The sequence below is a fragment of the Ursus arctos genome, unplaced genomic scaffold (assembly GCF_023065955.2).
Source record: "Ursus arctos isolate Adak ecotype North America unplaced genomic scaffold, UrsArc2.0 scaffold_26, whole genome shotgun sequence".
In the NCBI taxonomy this organism is placed as follows: Eukaryota; Metazoa; Chordata; class Mammalia; order Carnivora; family Ursidae; genus Ursus; species Ursus arctos.
This window is the reverse complement of record NW_026622941.1, coordinates 11,459,756-11,483,021: the sequence shown is the minus strand read 5'-3', so window position 1 is coordinate 11,483,021 and position 23,266 is coordinate 11,459,756. Positions and strand designations below refer to the sequence as shown.

Here is a 23,266-nt window from a genome sequence, read left to right as displayed (position 1 = left end):
AGGAATCTCCCCCTCACATCATGAGGGCCCTAGTGAGAATGAAGCAATGGCCTTCACTGGTTGGAGAACCAACAGTGAGCTCCTCTAGGTACTCTGAGGGGTCTTTGGCCCTTTAAGTGTTTTCAAGGTACAATGAGAGGCGTAGTTCCCATTAAGGACTAGAACTTTGTGTCCTTAACCTACCCGCTATAATTGTTGTACTTCAGCTCTTCTACCCTCAAGCTTAAAAATAAGTCAGTACCCTTTGTAGAAGGAGAAGCCCTTCCTATCTTCTCAGTAAACATACTTGTGTCTGCTCTCCTACTACAACAGACAGGTTCCAGAAATCTGCTGCAGGACTGCTAACAGGCCTGGCCTGCACTTGTGGGCAGCAAGGAGGCCAGGCCAGGATGGCGCGGGGCTGGCCTTTCTCCCCTTGGCTCTCCTCCTTTCCTAGGCCCAGACTACCCCTCGTGGCCCTGGCAAGTCCTCCATAATCACCACTTAACACTTTGCTCCATTTATCACTTTGTTTTAATCACAGGCAAGTAGAAGGAAAGGCATGAGTTTCTACTTCTCAATAGCTTGCTAATTTGTCACACTGTGTCTTCAGACTGGGTAATGCTGGCATTTGCAGAACAAAATGGTGAGAAACCCTCAGTATGAGAATCTTCACTATTATGAGCCCTGCCTTCCTTCCAACCAGGAAAGGATATATTTTGACTTAAGAATGAAAAGAGAAAAAAGAGTTAAGTGAGAAGGTTTATCTGGAGATCAATGCGGACAAATGGTTTAAAAAGAAGACGACTTTGAGGCACACCAGTCTGGTGTGTATCTCTTTAAAACAAGCAGCTAAAAATGCTTTCAACCTAGCAATACCATAAATGTCCTGCTGCTGTCTTGGCTTCCAGATTCTTCCCCGTACTTTCCATGAGCATTCCATTGGGAATTGTCTGGAATCCCAGATTAAAACAGCAATAACCCAATTCCCTTGTTAGAATATTTATTTTCTTTTAGGTTTGAAAACCCAGCTGGGATGCATCTTCAAGTATATGGCACAGCCTCAACCATCCTAGGGACTACATGAGATGTTTCTCAAACAGCTCAATGGGCAGCTGAATCCTGGAACAGGAGAGGGAGGAGGGCAGCTCAGCCTCATGTGGAAAGCCCCAGCTGAGGACAAAGAGCAAGAACCTGGAAGCCTCCATTTTCAGAGGATTCAGTCCACGTCAGGATAACAGGGCTCATGCAGATTACCCGGCCGGTCTCTAAAGTCAGGCTGCCAGCAAAAGGCATTGCCCTGACCTGAATCCATACTCTAACACCTGATTATATTCTAAGATCGGCAGTAAGACGCTACAATCCTATATCTGATCACTATATATGTGGGGATCCATTCATCCATGCATCTCACCATCCGAGGGACATAAGCAAATTATTCCACAGTTCATTGACCAGTTAGAAGATTCCAGCCATAAACCATTTCAGCCACTATAGCCACATCGGTGAATATGGCTGAGTGTCAAGCCTGAATTCATCCACCTATCCAAAAATTATTTATTAAACACACTTACACAGTGGTGTATAGACAAGAGCCTAGGCTGTGGAGTCAGACAGAACTTAGTTTTCATCCTGACTCTACCCCTTACTAACTGTGTGACCTTGGCAGGTTCCTTAAATTCTCTAAGCCTTAAATTCCTTATGTGTGGCATGAATATTAAAAGAACATCTACCTTACAGGTACTGCTGGGAGAATTAAATAAAATAATTTACATAGAGCACTCCACACAGTGCCTGGACCAGGGCAATACCACAACAAATATTGGCTAATACGGTTGTGTGCTAGGTGCATGGCAGGGCCTGCAGAGCAGTGGGAGGCAGCCCAGCTGAGGCCCATGAGGAAACTGTCTACTCCAGAAACTGTTGGTATAGAAGAGACGGTTCCAAGTACGGAGAAGGACTCCCTGAGTAAGATCATGATAGTTTAAAGTGAAGAGGGCCGTTAAACGTTCTCTTGTCCCGTCACAATATTGCATGGTAGGAAAAGGGGTATTAAGATGACTGACTCACAGTCAACCAGCTAGTTTAACAGCAGAACTAATTAAGAATGAAGATCTTCTAACTGGCTAGTTTGGTGTGTTTCTTTGTTTCTTCTGCCATGGTAACTACTTATGGGGAGGCAGTCCTGTGGTAAAAGGGCTTCCAAAAATAAAGGCATCCAGAGGCGAACCAAGAGTTAGGGCCTCCTTGGGGCGGGGGCGGGGGGGGGGGATGTCTCAAAACAAAGGGATAAAAAGCTATGACAGAAATCTCTGTTTGGGACAAGTGTTCAGACATTTTTTTTTTCTCTGTACTCGTCTTTAAACTCTGTAAGGACAAGGAGTTTGGTCTGCTCTGTTCGTTTCGGTATCCCCAGCATCCAGAAGAGCGTCTGGTGCAGCACAGATAATCAATAACTATTTGCGGAATAAACGAGTGAATGAGATTAGATAGTAGGATAGTTGCCTGCATGGCGTGAGCGAGTTCGATTTGGAAGTGACTATTCCTGAAGCGAATATACTGGTCACAGGACAGCTTTTGGAGGAAAAGATGCTATTAGCTGACTCCAATTTCTTTTCCAGTCCTGTCTACTCCACTGGTGCCTCAACACTCCAGTCTACCAAGGACAGCAGTGCCCGCAGTCATGATCCTGGCATGGCACAGCCACCGGTCCAGTCGCATCTTTAAAAGTTCACTGTGGAGAAGATGGGAGAGTGGAGTTCTGCCCTTTACCTCCTTGCCCAAGTGAAGCTGGAATGTGCTGACTGCCACTTGTAGCAACTTTGTAAATACCGAGGGAAGGCTGCAGCAAGCTGGAGGAGGGAAGAAAAGGTTCTCCTGGCCCTCAGCCCCTCCCCATAATCCCCGCAATCCTCCTCACTGGAGGAGAAGGGATAAACCAGCAATATTCTCCTAGGACCTCCCAGCAACACAGTCACCTGATTCCCTGAATTCTCACACGGCAAGCGAAGAGAAGCCTACATCCTTGATCTCTTTTTGTTCTCCACTTTCAGCAAGCAACCTTCTGGCTTCTGAGGAGGGATGGAATAAGAGGAGGCGAGCATCCTGGGGAGCGTTACCATGCCAGAAAGACACGGCAAGCACAACCGTGCCACTGCCGTAGTATTCAGAATCAGCCAGGGAAGAGCCAAGGTGACCCCCCATGTCTTCTACAACCTGGACCTGCACCCTCGGGACAATATTCAAGCCAGAAAGGCTGGCGTTTTCTTGGCCACAGTGATCAGGGTGGGAATCAGGTGACTCATTCTCCCCAGCTGCCCCATCATGCTGTATCATCTAGGCTGGGCGGCAGCACAGGAAAGAAAGACAAAAAGGAAATGACAGGTGTCGGCTGCTTTGGAGGCTGGCCCCAAGAGCATAAGTGTGTTAGCCCCGATGCTCTGCCAAGCTGAAGTTGAGGACTCAGACAGGGAGCTGGGAGAGGCAAGGGACAGACACGATCTGAGAGAGAAAGGCGGAAAGACTGCAAACTGACCGGAGCGGCAGAGGCAACGCAGGCATCGGAGAACAGGAGAGGGTAGGAGAAGAAAGGACGGGATGGGAGGCCATATCTCGGCAGTAAAATGAAGGGAAGAAAAGCAGCCAGCATGCATTTAAAAAAATTTTTTTTAAAAGGAGGGGAGGCTCTGTAAAGAAAGGAAGAAGACATACCCTTAAAGCAAAGCGGGGAGGGAGTCTGACTCAGAAACTGCCCAAAATTTAGGGCCTATGAAAATACTAAAAAGAGGAGTTAAGTGTGAACTTAGGGAGACGGGCAAACTTTTCAAAAAAGTTCACTTTGCCTCTTAGGAGATTTAGTGGACTCTGCCATGTAGTGCACATTTCCAGACGTCGGGGTAACATGGCAACAAGGGACAGGAGTCTCAAGCTTTTCAATGCCATTCTTGGGGGGGGGGTACTGCAAACCAGCTTCGCAAAGTGGACACCGAGCAACAATTTCAGAGCTTGCCCCTCTCCAGCCCGAAGCGCCGCCCCCCCCCCCGCACCCCCTCCCCTGCATAGTCAGTCATTCCCCTCTCAGTCCGTCTGTCCTTCTGGCAGTGGTGGGGTGCGTGCTCCCTCCCACCCCCGCGCGCACACGCGAACACTCACGCAGGTGCGCGGGCAGGCGGATCGAGTCGTCCTCCATCCTGAGCGCTCGGGGCACTGGGACATGAAGTGGAGTCGAGGAAGCGTAACTTGGCACCGGGCTCTCGGGAGGTGTATATGAAATTCGTTCCTGCTGTTAAAAAGAAGGGCAGGAAGAGGGGAGGGGGAAGAAGACAATGAAGGCTTGGAACTGACTTGGGTGTGAAATCAGGGAGAGGGGTGGGGAGCAAAAGGGAGAGGGGGGCATTTGAGCGCTGGCGGATCAGGCTTCAGAGCAATCCCCCTCGCCCCCTCTCCAGACACTCCAGACACTTAGTTTGTCTTTCAGATCTCCAGCATTTGGGATTTAGAACAAGGCTCTGGAAAGACTGGACATAGGGCTTCTCCTTTAGACCCGGGTCAGTAGGTGTCCATTTCCCCCTCTCTGCACCATTGGTTTGTTCAAGTGAAAAGGGGAGACCAGGCGGAGGAAATGAAGCAGCATGTCCAAGAGAATGGCTTTAAAGAGTAGTCTCTCAAAAATTACTTCTTCAAGTCCCATAATGAATGTCACCCATACATTAAAACCATGTTTCCTCTTCTCTGGCAACATCCCCAGCTTCTAACACAAATATGATTCTGTACTCAGATCCAATGAGAGATGAGCTCAAAGTGATGGCTTGTAAGTTCTAGATTTAGTTAATAAATCTACAAGCAAGATTATTCTATGGTCCATCTATCTCATTATAAGCCAAAAATATCTACTGCTTAATTTTTTTCCTTCATAGCAGGGAATTATCTATGACATTAATGACATCTCCTTGTCCCTTCATTCTCCAACTCAGAATCGATACTTCCTTTCCTTCTGAAGTATTTCAGAGCTCATTCAAGAACTGTCGCATTTAAGGCAAGTACTGTTTAATTGAAGATACTTACTCAACTGACAAGGGAAGGGGGGAGGGGGACTTCTGCAGATGCACTGTTTAAATTCAAACAGACAGTGTTTGTTAGATCAATTAAAACAACTGGATGGGATGGGAAGGATTATTACTAGGCTTTAAGTTAAAACACAGCAAATAATGGCAAGGAACCAACTATTATGTTCAGCCAGAAGAGCAGTGCAATTTGCATCTGAGATCAACTACTTTGACTTAAAGTCCATACATAAATAAACATAACTTCCACTCGTTTCTGTGGTTCAACTGAGCAAAGTAAAGTGGGACATACAAGGTCCAAAAATTAGTTGGGGGAAAAAGATCAGTAAGATGCCATTATGAAAACAAAAATCAGGAGCAAAAGAAAAATCACAGATGAAAATAAAGCAAAGGGGGTGTTTATGTTTTGGAAAGACAGTTCTCTAACATTTTATATTTCATCAAATGTGCAAAGGGAAGCAGGGGAGTCCCCCTGGCTCTATAACCAAATTAAAGCTTCTCTTCTGCTCAGAGCCTGGAAAGTTTGGTGGTTGTGGTAGGAAGTTTCGATTTTAAATGAATATATACATATTTCTGTAATTTCCGAATGGAATCGCTATACCTTCCCTGAGGCATCCTTTACCAGCAACTAGGGCATTTGGAATTTTTCCTTTTAAACACACATCCTAAACTTTCCTCACGAATTTCTTAATTAAAGGCAGGCACAAACATCCTAGATTTCATTTCTGTATCAATCGAGATGTCCAGTGAAAGGTCACCCAGGGGTAAAAGCTTCAACTTCACTTTTCTTAAACTTTACCAAACATCACACATATTTTGAGTAACTCTCGCTTAAGGAGGAGTTATACTTTTTGGTGTTTGGTTCGGGGTTTTTGGGGTGAAAGAGGCAAAGACATCAACACACCTATGGGAACCATACAAAATCTGTTTAGGGGTTTTTCAAAGTGAGATGGGCTTTTTAAGCATTTTAAACACAGTCTGTTTTTCTAGTTTAACAAATTCTCCACACACTTCAACCCTCGAGAAAAAAAAAAAACCCAGTCCCAATATATGTCTAGATATCTTATCTGCCGTTAACTTTATTCCCAGAAATAGCTTTGTTTTGTTAGGGTTTTTGCAGAAGTGAAACTGTTGATGAAGAAAACACAGAGCAGCCAAAGAGTTTTCAAATGGCATGGCACGAGTGTGAGAAAAAAAGAAGATGGCATTTCATAATATGATGACTGTCTCCTAAAGCAAGGAGAGACTCACCAGATCCTGCAACTGGTGCCTGTGACAGGCCACGTCATTCCAGCTCCCTCGCCCCTCACCAAGTCCATCAAGGACAAAAATGGAAGAAACCCAGCCCCCCAAACCGCTTTTACTTTGTTTCCTGGGAAAACTACCTCTAGCCCACTGATAAGAGTCAAGCTAGGTATCACCTTTAAAATGTATACATTCTGACTTGCTAAATTATCACGCTGTCCCTTCACTTCACTGTCCTTTCTCAGGAGGCACCTCCCGGCCCCCGGTATGCACGCACTTCTGCGTGCTTGTCTGTCCTTCCTGCTCTACCGCAATGCCACGCTTCAATGTCTGCCCTGCCATTGTATACCACCCCCATGTCCAAACAATTCTAGACGAGAAAGACTCTAGATTCTCACTCCACATGACGGTTTCAACTCAGCAATATTCCATGCAACACCATAAGCTTGGGGCGGGAAAAAGCTCTTTTTAAAAGGTTCCATGAAGAGATTTGTCAGTAGTAGCAGAAGAGAGGGTACCTTGACCAAGAGGGGTTAAAGCAAAATGCACTTCTAGGACCTTGAGCAATTTGCTAGCAGCCATTACACACCTACCCTGACCCTGGATTCTGCAGCCATGAGAACACTCGGGGGACCCCAGAAAGGACACCACCCAGTACGTGGGCTCCTTTCCTAAATGGAACAAAACACACACCTGGGAATCCCACACCGCAGGCTTATCTCCCTTTGTCTCTCTTTTTGTTAATTTCTAGGGCGACTCACATGGTTCATGTGTTTTCATCAGTTCCTATAACCAGGCACGTAACATCTCCAAGGCACAACTTCCAGACTATCAGAAATTAGAAATAGGAAATACACACTCTCTCAGATGGAGACATCTAGACGGAGAGGCTTAAGGAGACCAACATCCAGTTTCTCAAATCAAGGAAACCTCTTTATCCTCACAACTGCTTCTGTGGTCCGACCCCAACAAAGGGAAGGGGAGTGCCCGCTCACAGCTCATTCACCTCCAAAGCAAATTGTCAGTCGGATGAAAACCAGAGGTGTTTTATTTTAACAGTACAGAGGGGATAACGATTTTCCCGAGAGGATTATAACCACTGCTCTAATTAAATTAAAATGCTACAGACAGTGATATTAATGCACTCAAGTGTTGTAGGGGGATAAACTGCCGGTGGAGGTCAATGATGTGACTGAAAAGGCCGTGATGTGGTTACATGATTGTTTAGATGCTAAAAAAAATAACAAAACGCGCTGCTCTCAAATGTGCAGACATAACCTATCAAACCAATGTGCAGAACAAAAGGGAAGCACCGCCATTTCTAAGACCAATTGTAATACCTTGGGGGGGGGAGCAGCACAAAGCTCTGAAAAGAGAAAATAAGGCTAAAAATAGTTTTAGGCAAGGGATGAAATGTAAATTTCACTAACCATTATAGAAAGCTTTTCTTTTCTTTTTTTTTAATTTAAATGGAATATGGAGTAGGGTTGCTGCAAGCATTTAACTACCCTAACCAAAATGAGGTCTATTCCCTGTCCTCCTTCCTCCCCAAAACCATGAAGGGCCAATGAAGGGTACCCATTGGACTCTGCTCATTTTTAAATCAAGTGCTTAGGAACCTGTGACTATCACATAAAATCTGCTTAAAGATTTTATGCTCCGTAGGAGAATGGTATTTTCCTCTCCCCTCCTCCCCATGGCTGCATATCACAGAACAGAAGTCAAAAAATGAATATTCTTATTACCAAAAACGTCTTCCCTTTTCAAAATTATTCAATATAGAGCTTCTATAAATCATCGGGATCCCCCTGGTGCATTTACACATTTGTTTTTACACCATTAGTTCTTTAAAGAGGCTGAAGGGTTCAGACACTTAGAGCCTGTTGCTAATTAAATATTAACTTTCTGGAAATACAAAGCATTTCTGGAACTGAGAAAAAGAGAAGCAAAGTTTGTACTTGCAAAAAGATGGTTTACAGGTCACTTTAAAGATTCCTCTAAAGTGGAGACGTCCGGATTCAGGAACTGTTTTCCCAAAACAGCCCCCAGCCCCACTGTGAATGCCAGACGACCCCAAGGATGGTTTCTGAAGCCTGTGTACAGTCCTGAGGAGGAAGAGTGCCACGAAACAGAGGGGTGACCATTTCTCAGGGAACTATAGTAAAAATTGTACAGGTGCCCTTTCATCGTGCTGCACTGCGCTGAAACTGACATCTCAGCCAAGACGGCCCACCTCCAGGGCCCAAGGTACAGTGGGCACGCTGGGAATACTCAAGCTCTGGAGGGAAGGAGCTCTTTCTCACCCTGCAGGATTTTAGGAAAGCTGCCTGGGAAAGCCGATGCTCGTGCTTACAGTTTGTCTTCTACAGACCGAAGGGAAGACATGTCGCCTATAGGCAGTGATTTACCGAGAGTCACTAAACTGAAGCCAGAATGCGCAATTATTTAAGTCCACTCTTCTGGCTGCAAAATGATACAAGGTGGTGGCTGGAGCTTTCATTAAATAAGCTTTCATTAACCAGCGACATCCGTACGTCACCCAAAAACTGAGCAAGACAGAAGCTGGAGCGGCATGGTTTTCGAGGTTTTTGGCGCAGGGATGCAAACAGACATGCACGAGAACCTGAACTAACACACTCTCGAATGCCAAATCCTTTCACTTGAAAAACTACACTGAATATTTTGCTCACCCCCAAAGGTGGCAAGATCAACTTGGAGAACTTGGGAAAAGATGCAAACACCAGTCTGCTTTTCTAAATACACACTGTACCCAGGGCCACAGGCCACAGCGGCTTTGGCATTTCCCCAGAAGGAAGCTGTACGCCTTAGGATCTGCGATATACCTGGGGGTCTGCGGTATTCCAACAGGAACTGTGAAGTAGAAAACCAGCTCCATCAAATCCCAGGAGTGAAGTTGTGATGCTAGCTTTCCATCCCCTAGGGGCTTGGGAGACATCTATCCCAGAGGCCCAAGCAGGCCCTTCTCTTAGCGTCCAGCTCCTGTCCTGAGAGAAACATCCCTCTGAGTGCTGAGCCACTGGATTTGTACAGCCCGATCGGTCTTTGGCTTTTAACGTGCTTGCAGTGATTTCAGGGGAAAAATAGGGATACCCTGTGCAAGTTAGAAGAGGTGGAACTACACTCCTGATCCCTGTGGCTTCTGTCCTTGTCGCCCAGATGCCCATTCAGCCCTTGGAAGGGGGTGTGGGAGCGTGCATCCGAGAAACCACACACACACCGATGGGGAGATCTTCCTAGTAGCCCGGCTAACTCATCTAAGAAGGATTCTCTTGCTTTAGACACTTGAGCAGATGGGTTCAGGACCTGAAATATGCAGATTCCTGTATACTTACAACTGAAATAACCCCCTTCCTCACCTTCCAAAATCAGAAGATAGTATATCTTGTCTATCAATCAGTCACAATTCGTTACAGCATCTTAAGCCTTCCTTTTGCCCAGAACTATGTTATCTGTGCACAGCAAAGTGAATAAAAAAGAAGTGTGAGCAATGGGCCCCATAGTCCAACATTGCTGTAAAAGGTCACGAGGGTATTTTTTCCCCTATCATTGTTATGAGATACTTCAGCATTCATCAAGCGGCCACTAGGAGCCAATGCCTGGACTAGGCATTATAAATTCTGCCACCATCAAGTTCTCAAATTTCCACGATGGTCCCAATATTTAAAATCCTGTATCACTCTACAAACACACACACATGCGCGTGCACACACACACGGGCCCTCATAATAAATACTTACACCCTTCGGAACATATGTGGATATGTTAGTTGGATAATACAGTCACTGCAACAATCAGGAAGGGGAGCTAGCATTCGGGGAGCACTTGGAATGTGCTTGCCATGAAGCCTTTATTTTAGACTCACAATAACCCTGCAAGGAAGGCACGACTGTCTCCATTCCAAAGGAGGAACCTGACCTAAAGATTGCAGGGGTTAAGCAATCCTGTTGACGTCTCCAGCTCATGAGATGGTATGGCTGGTCTGAAGAGGAGAAATAAGATACTACATGTAAGTAGCACCAGCCCATCGGCAGTGGCTTCACAACTTATGGGGAATTCCCAGAGAGAAGTCCAAGCTTGTCAGAATCATTGCAGCTCTGGGATATTCCATTGCTTTGTGCCCCCACTCCTCACAGAATTGTGTGGGGTTCCTGAGAGTCACTCCACAGAGCCGCCTAAGCCAGGGTGCTGACTTTCCGCAGCCTGTTGCTTATCCTATTGGGAGTAGAGATGAAGAGAGTAAATGCATTTAGCTGAGGAAGGGACTAAGCATGACACATGAGAGAAGCTCTCCTGCCATGACCTCTGAGCAGAGGTAGCCATTAGGATTCATCCAGGTATTACCTGTGGATGAACACAACACGCAGAGCCGCCAGGGCCTTTGCAAATTACTTGTGCATATGATGACTTCACCTGGTACAGAAATCTCATCTGAGGTAATTTTTGAGTAAAAATATGTTACTTTTATCTCTAAGATTTTCTTTAACAACAACAAAACACATTTCCCTTACTCAACTACTTTCCATTTATCTAGTGAGCAGCAAATCTCAATGTACAGGAGAGACACGCAGGAGCGGTGAGGAGGAAAGGCCCTGTCAACATTCATTCATGCCTAGAGTGAGAACATCTGTCTGCCAAGAAGGAGCTGAGTCTGCCTCCAGAAACCGAGTGGCCACTGTCCCATGATGCTTCTCCAACAGTCTTTAGAGGCAGACTCCATTCTCTCAGATGAGGAATCGATAAAGGCGCTAAGGATACAGGTGGCCCGTGGGGAAGAAAAGATTTAAAGGATCCTTCTAGAGGTCTTCAAATATGGGAAGGACAAGTGTAAGGCAGAGATAAGGCTTCCCCATGGCACCTCAGAGGACAGGGCCAGCTGCATATACCCACATGCTAGAAATATGTATGTGGCATATTGCTCCCCCTCAAGCCAGTTGAAGCTGACGCTAGAAGGTGACTCTACGAGGGGTTCCTACATGGGGAAGGAACTCAAGTAGAACCTGAAGATGCCTCAGGACTCCAAGATGCTGTCTTATATGATCTTATATCCCCTGGCAAGTCAGAGCTTATTACAATGCGGGCAGAACAGATGTAAACAAAGCCTCGCCACCACCGTCCCCTCCTCTCTCCATCAGAACTCCCCAAGTCCCCTCACAGAATGCAGTTGTTCTACCAAATATTATTAGAAACAGCACAAGTGTCTAGAACTAGGAGCTAACCCTTTAAGACAAGCACCAAAGCAAAAAAAACAAAAACAAAAAACACCTCAAATAGATTTCTTTATTGTTCCAATTTAAAAGATTTTAATTAAAATCCTTTCCAACCCTGAGATGGTATGAATTTCTTTCCTTTTTTTTTTTTTTCCTGAATTTCTTAAGTATTTCTGACATGAATCGTACGCAGAATCTCAAGCTGTGATTCCTCTGCATGCCAGGTTGTGGTTTCCAGGGAGGTCTATTCTTGAAGGACGCTCAGCTCACTTGGCTGGAACCCAGTGCTAACACAGGTGAGGTCACAGGCTTTCGACCTGGATGGGAAAATTAAATGCCTGCGTTCCGTGGCCCCAACCACCCCCTAATCCCTGCCATGATGGAGAGGACTGCTTTCGCTCTGAGCGGAGATTAGGTGAGCTCACCAACGTACCTCATTGCTCCTGGAAACCCCACGAAAGGGCATGTCCTACTGACAGTGGGTCGCTGCAGTGTAAGAAAGGTGGTGTGACTTTATACGCAATCTGCAGGTGTTATCTCTGCGAAAAATCAAGCCTCAAATCCAAATTGTTGGCTTTATCCATAAATGCCCCAGAGCTTTGGATCAACCTTTTGAAAAGAGGGTCACTAAATCCTTTCTTCCTAACTAATTCTAATAGCAAAAGAAATAGGCACTTAAATTCACAGCAGCTTATATCCTGGGCACAACAAAGTGGCCAAGTTCGGCTCTTGATTAGCTGCTTTCTCCTCCATTAATGCCATTCCCCTTAATGATCTGGCCATTACAATTAGCCAGGATGCGGTGTCCCTGCCTGGGGCTAACGAGTAATGAACTGAGAGAGTTGCTATTTAGTTGTATCAAGGGCGCCATTAGAGAGCGCTTCTCAATTTCTCCCCCCAGAGGAGAGACACCTTCCAGGCACGTTCCACCTGCCACGTGACCGCTCTCCTAGAGCCCTCACAGTGCCCCTGTGGTGGGAGCCAAGTCCCCTGGGACCCGGCCGAGGACGCAGGTCAGACTTGCGCACAGCATTAACCATTTCCTGTCCCTCCTCCGCTTCCACCAGCGGCCTCGCGGCTCCTAAACCCGTCACCCCTCCCCCATGCAGCTTTCTCCCGTGTTACACCACTCTGGGCTTTGCTCCTCTTCACTTCTCTCTTGACCGGCTGTATCCTGGAAGTCTCGTAAAAGGAAGAGAGAGAGAAAGAGAAGCTACGGCCTGAACCCACAACCCCAGCTGTCTGCTGGGGTGGTGGCTGCAGGGGAGGCAACTCAGACCTCCCTTAAAATGAAGAAGCCTTTTTTAATCCTAAGAAATAGCAGGTTTTCAAGATTTGATACCAGAGCAAGATTTACATTCTCATTCAAATGACAGTAATCCAGAGAAACACTGAATAAAACCGAATAAAGTCTAAAAACAGCGGCCCCAAGGAAGCTGTCTGCATGAAGTCCTACAACTTCCTCACTGGATTCGGTCCCTTTCTAGTGAACCAGGAAACACCCCCACCCCACCATATGGGGTACACCAGTCTGTAAGGCAGAAGGCAGGGGAAAGGCCCCTACCATGGTCAGACTGAACAAATTCCCTCGCTCTCCATAGATCAGATCACTCCTGGGCTGCCTCAGGCCGTGGAGAAATAAATATAAATAGAAAAAGCCCTGCAAACTATACCTAGAGTAACAAGCGCAAATTAGATCTGGAAAAGATTTATATCTCTGGAAAATGTTTACCACCAAAATACTTTCAACAGAATGACGTAAGAGCACCATACTTAAAAAGCAGCATAAGAGAAAGAGGTCAACCTCTCTTCAGCGTTGCCGTCTTGAGAGACTGGCATACCCGTACCCAGCCTTTACTGTCACAGAACATTATTTGAAAGATAAATGAGATGAAGCTTGTAAAATATTATGAGTTTCTTCAAACAAAGTCTCTCCATAAATGCAAGGCTTTATTATGACAGGGAATGTAGAAGTCCCAAATAAAGCACTACTTTTTGTGTATGCTCTAAGAATTCAACCTGTCTTTATGTTGTAACACGAGAACTTAATTAAAACCAAGACAAGACTGACATGACCTCACTCTATAACTGACAGGAATTAGGGCCGAATTGAACTCTCATCCCCCCTCCCACTCCAGCCTCTACAACACCTTTAAAAAGTAACATATAAACAACCTGGAATACTGATCACCAGTGTCACACACCCGCGTTTCCTCTTTCAGAAAAACTTTTCCAGAAGTAATAACCATCATGGCAAGTATCTTCTACCTCTACTGCCTATGCTTATCAAAAATCCCAGGAATTCCCTGATTCTTAGACACGAGACTCCTGAAAAGAACTCAGAAAAGGCATCTTCTCCTTCGCTGTGGTCATGGTTACAAAGACCAAGGAGTTTTGTTTTTGACAATGGATTTCTGTGTGTCAGAGATGACAGCAGTGATTATCAGAATATTAAACAGCTTGAAATAAGGAAATGCCTGTGCTACACTCTTGGAGCCCTGTTGTTAAGACTAACAATTTATTTTAATAAGATCCATGCCTTCATTAAAACGATTACGGCTCCACAGTACATGAAAAATATGCTTGAATTTCCATATACTCCAGGGATTCAGGATCAGTTAACAATCAAGGAAACACACATTCTACATCATGCATTCCGAATCTTGGCTGCACAAGAGAATCATCTGGAGAAACTCTAAGAAGAAAAAAAATTCTGGGGCACCTCGGTGGCTCAGTCAGCTAAGTGTCTACCTTCAGCTCAGGTCACGAACCCAGGGTCCTGGGATCAAGCTCCATGTCAGGCTCTCTGCTCAGCAGGGAGTCTGCCTCTCCCTCTCTCTCTGTGCTCCCTCTCTCACTCTGTCTCTCAAACAAATAAAAAAATAAATAAAAATCTTAAAAAAAAAGAAAAGAGGGGGTGCCTGGGTGGCACAGTGGTTGAGCGTCTGCCTTCGGCTCAGGGCGTGATCCCAGCGTTATGGGATCGAGCCCCACATCAGGCTCCTCTGCTGTGAGCCTGCTTCTTCCTCTCCCACTCCCCCTGCTTGTGTTCCCTCTCTCGCTGGCTGTCTCTATCTCTGTCGAATAAATAAATAAAATCTTAAAAAAAAAAAAAAAAAAAAAAGAAAAGAGAACAAAAAAAATTCCAGTATCCAAGTAAATCAGCCAGGTATCAGTATCTTTAAACCTCCCCATGCGATTCCAATAGGCAGAGGGGTAAGGCTCAGAATCAAGACACAAATAAATACTGTGAATCAAGACACATTAACTGATTATCTTTCACAACAGTGTTTTAGAAATGTTATTAACCAGGTGCCTGGGTGTCTCAGTTGGTTAAGCGTCTGTCTTCAGCTCAGGTCATGATCCCGGGGTCCTGGGATCGAGTCCCACATTGGGCTCCCTGCTCAGTGAGGAGTCTCCTTCCGCCTCTCTCACCTGCTTGTTTTCTCTCTCTCGCAAATAAATAAATAAAATCTTAAAAAAAGAGAGAAGCCTTAGTAACCAATCTGTTAACTGTCCTTCCCTCCTAAGTTGCTCCTGTTCTGCCATTACCATAAAATGGAGATTATCAGTACAATTCAGGAAGTTCCTGACGGATGACTACCTGACCTACATAGGAACAAGGGCCCCAGACAGGTGTGCCTGCATTGGTTCCTCTTCCCTCCCAACTGCCTCTGGAGTTTCCCCCAAACCCACCAGCAGGAAGGCTGTTCTGCTTCACTTTCTGGGGCTCCACGCAGAGCCTGTGTTCTCAGCACTGACTGCACTTGACGTGTGTAGCAGGAGCAAGACAAGGTTAATGAAGGAAAAGCAAGAAGGAATGAAAACCTGTTCCATTTCTGGCCTGCCCTCCCTTCCCCTTCTCACACCCAGAAGGGTCTGTCTGTCTTCACATGCCCAGACCCCGGACTCCCTTCATGCTCAAGAATGAATCCCCATCAAATAGCTTGGAGACTAGGCACCCTCTTTTCCCCAGGTGAGGGGCATGGTCCCCATGATGGCGGCCACGGCTGCATTTGTGCCATTCTAAAGGGGTGCGTGGGCCCCACGTGCCCCCAGAGTAACCTTGCTACTAGTGGTTAGGTCTTTATTTTTGCACATGAACTATTGACCCACTATAATTTGAAGAAATAGCTTGAGCAGCCGACTTCTTGATAAAATCTTAGAACCCTAAACTAGTAGAAATCTTGAGCCTGCAAATGCTCTTTACCAAGATACCCTTCAGTTACCAAAAGCCCTTCAATTACAGGCTGTTCTATCCTCCTAACACCCCTAAGAGTCATGTCACCGCAACTAATACGAAACCTAGTTGACAGATGTAGGAATTGAGGCTGAAGGGTTAACAAGGTTCTTGAAGGAGTAATATAACTGCTCTGTTTGAAGCTAGTGGCCCTAAACTCAAATACGTCATCTTTCTACACAGTTACCTCCTGCCTAGAATGTTTTTAAACTCGAGATAAAATCTGGGTATAAAGTGGCCCATAAGGGGAAGGGTGGCTTACTGAAGAGCCCAGCTAAGTTATTTATTCGTTCCTTGATAAAAACAAAAACGAACAAAACAAAACCTATGGGGGGAGGGAAGCCACTGAAAACTTAAGTTCTTCCTCTAAAACAAAATTTTCAAGTTTAAAAGCCATCTTGATGTTATTCGTATTTTATCTCCTCTTCCTTTAAGTAAAATACAATTCTGAAACAGCGATAGAATCATGGCAAGAATGTGACTTTAGCATCTGAAATCCACTCAGGTGTTGAAACTACTACAGCGGAGGATGGTAATTCTCTTCGCATCTTTAGAAAGCAACTTGCAAACCAAGCTGTGAAAGCACATTGCAGTATCACCGCCAGTCAGGCCTCACCAGTGGTGTCAACAACAGCTCCAACACGGAGCTGCCAACAACCGAAAGTCTATAAATAGGAAGATCTGGAAAGTTGAACCAGAAAGTTGAAATAGGGACTCTGAAAACCACTTGGAGCTAGAAGGGTCCAAACAGGAGCTAGCAAAGGGCTGCTATGTCCTATACTGCTATGGAATTCCCCTCGAGTTGGATTTCTTTATGTTCCTCGCCACAAGCAAATCAAATCTATGCTGACGATCACCAAGGTTTCCGCCTGAAGAAAAGGAGCGGGGTCTGAAGAAACACAAATGACAAAGCACTAACTAGTTCTCTGCATGAGAATCAGTGGCTTCCGTGTGGGGTAAAAATGCATTTGAAAATCATTCTGATTAGCACAAGCAGAGCTATCCTCTCAATTAACTTATAGCAACTTTCTCTTAAAAAAGTCCTAATAATACTTCCAGTGGGTCCCCTAGGGCATTATCTAGACCAATGCTGTCCAGCAGAAATACAGCGCGAGCTACGCGTATCATTTAACATTTTCCACTAGGCACATGAAAAAAAGGGACAGGTAAAATTAATTTAAATAATACATTACATTTAACCCAATGTATCCAAAATATTCTTTTGAAACACAAATCAATAAACTTATTCAGATATGTTCTTTTTTTTTCATAGTAGGTCTTTGGAATCTAGTGTGTAGTTTACGTTACAGCTCAAATCAGACACCAAATTTTCACTGGAAATACTCAATCTGTATTTAGAGTTCACACAATTTATAGTTGAAAAGGTAAATTCCCATACCCAAGCTGTTCCAAACACACTTTAAAAGATTTTTAATAAAAATCAAGTAAATTCTAAAATTGAAATTAATTAAAATGAAATAAGTTAAGAATTCAGCTTTTCTGTTGCACTAGCCATTTCCATATATAGCTACTGCGTATTATGGGTTAGACACTGGGACGGTGCACACCCCACAGGAATAAGTGGAGGTCACAAGGTGTGATGTTATCCCACATCCTTTCTGAAACATCATGAACTCTGAGTAGACAATGACTACAGATGGCCCATGTTCCTCTTCTTGCATTTCTCCAATTGCAGTGGTCAGTCATCAGAGTCCTCTAAACCGGAAGCCATTTACAGAGAAGGACAAAGGGGACAGAGGTACTTCCTGCCCCTCTCCTCGGAAACGATGAGCCTCTCAGCACTCGGCAGAACACAGAGGAGTTTGGACTCCATCAAGAGAAGTCTTTTACTTTCTTCTTCTTATCAATATCTATCTTCCTCTGTCTCTCGCTCGCTCGCTCTTTTTAATTACCTAACAAATTTCCCTGGGAGCTGAAAAACAAGTCCGTTCAGGACGCCACTTTGCAGCTTCCGCTCTCCTCCCCAATACAAATGATCACTGTGCATTGCAACCTTCCCTCACTGGGATGTTCTTGAACTTGGCCACAACCGTCCTTAGGCGCTGCCTAGAAACAGAACCCACCTGCAGCTCCTAAAGCTTTGGGCACTCTGTTTAATACTAACGATGTCTCCCATCTACAACTCTGAACCATAAAACAGAGGTTTCAATTTCGCAGAAGACACTGTGCCCTCATCAGAAGAACGATGTATCTAGTCAGGAGAAAACAGAACTAGAGTGAAAGTAAAGCCTTCTACAGAGTAAATGATACGATTCTAAGTTTCTTGAGAGCAAGTCGGGGTCGGACCCGCGCTCACTGGAGCAGCTGCTGAAAAGAAACACAGGTGTCATGGCCTGGGACTGATGCTCTCCCAGAAGGACATCCTTGCGTCCCTCCCCCCATATACTCCATCTCTTACTAAGTCTAACCCTACAGTTGTAATGCAACTCACATTTCCCCCCTACTGATTCTAGCCATCTGTATGTGCCTTCCCTTCCTCACAAGCCTGAAGAACAACACAAGTGTAAAGGCATACACTTTGTTCAGGCAACACACGCTCAATATTCCCCGCACACGAATTCCTCCCATTAAAACGACAAAAACTACAAGAAGAAGGCAGGGCAGACTTGCGTCTCCATTTCCTCAGCTACAAAATGGAGACAATTGTGCTGACTGACTGCCGAGGTTTTGAGTAAATCCACTGAGTTAAAATATGAAAAAGGCCACGCAAACCATGTCACGTTCTCCTCATGCAGTGGTTTCCACTACTTTCAGACCTAGGTTCGAAGACTACTGCTGCCTCCCCGGTCCACAACTTTCATCAAGAACTAACAAAAAATGCATAAGTCTTGTCGCATTTTATGTGTGCACAATAGATCACTGGGAAGAGACGAGCAGGCAGTGTTCTCCTCGGTTGAGACCGGAAAAAGAAATCAGCCTCAAATCAGAGGCCGGCCTTGAGTGTGTTACACCTCAAATGCAGGACAAAGGGGTAAGGTGAAAAGTTCACACGCCCCGGAGAGTCTTAACACCTAAATAAAAAAGCAGTTATTTCAAATCCACTGTCGATCACTTTCTAGTTCAATAAAGATGCTAAGACAACTTCTTATATTCGAGTATAGGGTTTTAGCTCTATCATCCCAACTCAGGGTTTTAAGCAGCTCGTTCCCCTCCATGGGCTCAACTGCCCATTCAGGGCTTCCTGTCCTGCCTCTCCTCCTGTCTCAGGCCTAGCCCCCCAGTCTGTGCACGCCTGCCCTTCTCAGCAGATCTGCCCTTGACTGTGGATCTACGTCTTGTCTTCACAGTTTGTTTCCAGGTTGATGGCTTGCGGGAGCTTGGACTTCCATTTTCCTGTGTCTACATCCATATTGGAGGCCTACCTCACCTTCACCTGCTTCTTAGACCCCCCCCCCCCCGACAGCACACTAGAGACCCAGACCCTCCCACTCACCCAGGAGGGAAGGCTGTCATTAGCAGAAAACTCCAGGTGAGCAGGGACTTGCCTGTTCTGTTGCCATGGCATCTAGAGTCCTGCCTCTCGGCTGGCACTAGGCACTCATTGTTGGATGGGTGGATGGATGGATGGACGGATGGATGGATGGACTGAAGGAGCCTCAGTAGATAATCTCACCAAGAGCATTTCTTGGTGCCAACACAAACTCGTCTTTTGTCTTGTGTTTTCCCCTAGGGCTACCTAGTGACTTACTGATAAAGTTTTAAGTCCAACTGTTACATAAGAATCTTGCGAGGATCTGTCAACACTGCCTCATCTCCTCTTACTTCTCCTCTCCAGGAGGCATGTTCCCTGCCCACTCATCCAGCTATCTGACTTGTTTTTAGGCCTTATTCCCAGTGGTTCCAAGTTCCTGGAACACCTTACCTATATACTATGATCCCGTCACATCAATTGTGCTGCCTTGTGAGACAGACCTTTTTAATGTGGTGATAATTATTCCAGTGACACCCTCCTGCCCAAGAAATACTTTAGAAATACCTCCTTTAGGACTTTCAGAACCAAATTATAATGATTTATTGCTATTCTTTGTATCTGACCAAACACAGCTTCAAGTACTCATCAGACTTGAGGCCAAGTAATTTTGGCTATTTCCAAAATTGAAATCCCGCCTCAAGGACCAAAGTTGCTTATTACTCTATTATCTATATAATGATTCTCTCTCACAAAGACTTAAGAAAGTGGCGGCAGACTATGTTTGTGCTGGTGACTCTACTATCCCTAGCACAGCCTGACACACCGTACGTATGCAACGAATGAAGGAGTGAGTGAATGATCTGAAGACCTTCCTAAAACATTTTTGATTCAATGAATACATGCCTGACCCTGCTAGGTGTTGAGAACATGGAGATGAGTAAGAAAAACAATCTTTATTTTCTTTAAAGAGCTTAAAGTCTAGAGGAGGAAAAAAAAAACTTAAGGAAAAATATTTATTGTCAGCTCTTACATAGCAGGCACATATATTATTTCATTTAAATTTCCCAGCAATCCAATTAAGTGTGACATTTTAATTCCCATTTTAAAGACTAAAAAATTGGGATTCAACAATGTTACATAAACTGCCTAATGTTAATAAGTGATAAACCAGTCTTTGAACCCAGAGCCTATGAACTGAGGGTCTTTCTTCCATGACAACAAGCAAGGAGTGCACAATTCAAGTAAACGTTTTATATTTTAAGGGACTACTTTGAAACTCTAAAGGAGACAACACGTATGTGGATATTTGACTGCTGGTACAAGTATCCCATTTTTAGCCTTACCCCTACTGCTCTAGAAATCACATTAGGTGACGCACCAATTCTGATTTCACTAAGAGGTAAGCCCTCCAAAGACCAGCTCTCTTAGCCTTCTTCCACGGGCATCAAGAAGCCACTCAGAGGTCCATGACCCCCACCCTGTGCTGATGTTAGGGCTAAGGTACTTCAGCAGAAGTTGCCATGTGAATGCTGGTAGACCCACAAACACCTACAGAAGAGCAGGTGGATGAAGCACCAGAGAAACACCAGAACCTACGGAACTGGAAGGAAAAAGAAGGCTTGGAAACGAGACAGTATCTCAAAAAGGGGCCACATGCCATGAATTACCTGGACTTTTTGCCCATTCTTATGAAGTAGAAGATGAAGAATGGAGCTTTTAAGTTTTATTTTAATGGCTTTTTTTAAAAAAGATTTATTTATTTATTTGAGGGGCAGAGGGAGAGGAAGAGAATCTCAAGCAGACTCTGTGCTGAGCGCAGAGCCTGACACAAGGCTCGATCTCACAACTCCGAGATCATGATCTGAGCTGAAATCAAGAGTTGGATGCTCAAATGTCTGAGCCATCCAGGCGCCCCTGGATGACATTTTAAAGAGACAAAAGTTTCACATGGTTATCACAAAAGACATTAGACTCTAGGTATCATGTTTCCTCTTCCTTAGATTTCTTCATTCAGTTCTACACTTTTTCCTGTACAGAGTGGTAGTTAAGAGCTATGGCGTGGAAGCACACAGGTATGTTTTCAGTCTTGGCTCCGGCACTTACTGCACGACTTTGTACAACTTTGTGCAAGTTACTTAAACTCTACAAGCCTCAGCTGCTTCACCTACAAAATGGGGTAATAATAACACTGGCTCTACCTCAAAAGGCCGTGAGGATTGAAGCACATAATACCCTAGAACTTAGCATAGGACCTAGCATATAAAAAGCGTAATAAATATCAATGACAAGTGTACATGTGCCAAATCTTAAAGACGTGCAGACATACACCCGTACAGATACGGTCATTTCTGAGACGGCTTGGTGGCTCCATCTGTGGTAGGCTCACGATATCACATCATTACACTTAATTATCACATAATTACATCAAGGACTGTATGATAAAAGATACAGTGCTCCTGTAAAATGATTATCTATTATAGGATTTAAGTCACTTTCAAGTGCCTTTGCAAATCACCTGTTTCTAAGCAAGGAAAACAACAGGGGGAAAAAACAACAGGAAAATGGAAATCAAAAGAGTCCATTGCTATAAAGATGCTGCAACAGAAGCGTCCACCGCCAGGTCTGCATATCCTAGCATGATCAGGTCATCCATCGACCTGGATTTGGGAGATGGTCCCAGAGAGAGATTTTAGATAATTCCCGTAACACTATTTTCTATGCTCTACTCAAAGGGAAAACATACATTTGATTCTTTTTTTTTTTTTTTAAGAATTCATTTACTTATTTGAGAGAGACAGACAAACAGTGTGCACAAGCAGGAGGAGTGAATAGAGGGAGAGGGAGAAGCAGGCTCCCTCCTGAGCAAGGACCCTGATGCTGGGCTCGATCCCCGGACGCTGGGATCATGATCTGAGCTGAAGGCAGATGCCTGACCGACTGAGCCACCCAGGCGCCCCAATGCATTTGATTCTCTTTGATGAACATGTTAGTGACAACAGGTGAAACACCCAGGGATCTGGTGAAGGGAGGTTTTCCCGCTGTCTGCCACAATGATCAGTTGTCAGCTTTACCTGCATTTACAGGTCAACTTTTCAGTATCATCGGGCATGGGAGTCGTGGTGCACAAGGTGCCCGATAATGCACACATTTCATTTCTTACACTGAGGGGACTGGTTCTTTGCAAACGACATCTTTTCCCCAGTTGGTTCCATCAGCATTCAGGGGCAGCGTGGCCTAGTACAAGTTGTCAGGAGGAGCAGCCTGGTATAATTATTCAATTAGCACCCGCTCACTGTGTACTTACTCTCCTCTACCTGGAACACCTTTCCTGTAATCTCTGAAATTAACAGGGGGCAAAGAACGAAAACAAGGTGACACGTCAGAGAACGTGGTACAGAGGGAAGGGCTAAGAGAAAAAAAAGGGCTAAGAGGTCATTAAAATATATTCAGCACCATCTATGTACCAACACTAAGATAGGATACCTTTTGGTTTTATAAATGAAGAAATCCAGCCGCAACAAGCTTAAAGACCATGCTTGCCAATACCACACGATCAACGGTGCTAGAAGTTGAACCAAGGTACGTTGGATTTGAAAGCTGTGATCCCTCTACATTTCCTCCCCAAGAAGGGGAGTGAAGGCAAGTGGCACGATGGGCTCATGAAAGACAGTAAAAAATATATTGGAAAGTATTTGCAAGTTCTAGTGTTTCACGAGATGACTGTATACCTGGAGTTGGACAATTTAAATAGAAGAGGGCATATTCTGACATCTGGGGTAAGGTTCTTAGGCCCGCTGCCAGAGTGTCCTAAGAGCAAGGGTTGTTCTAGGTCCTCTAAAGGCAGAAAAGGAAAGGCTGTCTGTGTATCGGGTGCACCTGGAGAACCATGGCAGCCGCCCACTCCCTCCCCCGCTTGGACAAAGCAGTGCATTCAAACAACACGGCGTAAGATGGTAGAAAAAGACGAGGTGGGACATGACAGGTGGAAACGCCCAAAGTATGTCGAAAGATTCATCCTTAAAGGAAAATGTCCTCCCGGTGAGCAGAGCTTATGGTGAGTAGAGCTTATGAAAGGGGA

The 23,266-nt window shown here is 44.9% G+C and overlaps 1 protein-coding gene across 2 annotated transcripts in view; it reads right to left on the bottom strand.

Annotated features, from left to right (window-relative positions):
• ETV6 (ETS variant transcription factor 6) overlaps nt 1-23,266 on the bottom strand; it is a 235,444-nt gene that overhangs the window by 140,444 nt on the left and 71,734 nt on the right. The window contains exon 2 of one of the 2 annotated variants that reach the window (XM_026502411.4): nt 4,132-4,261. In XM_026502411.4, the coding sequence (XP_026358196.1) occupies nt 4,132-4,261 (130 nt within the window). The remainder of the gene's footprint in view (nt 1-4,131; nt 4,262-23,266) is intronic. The other variant, XM_026502412.4, reaches the window with a different exon arrangement.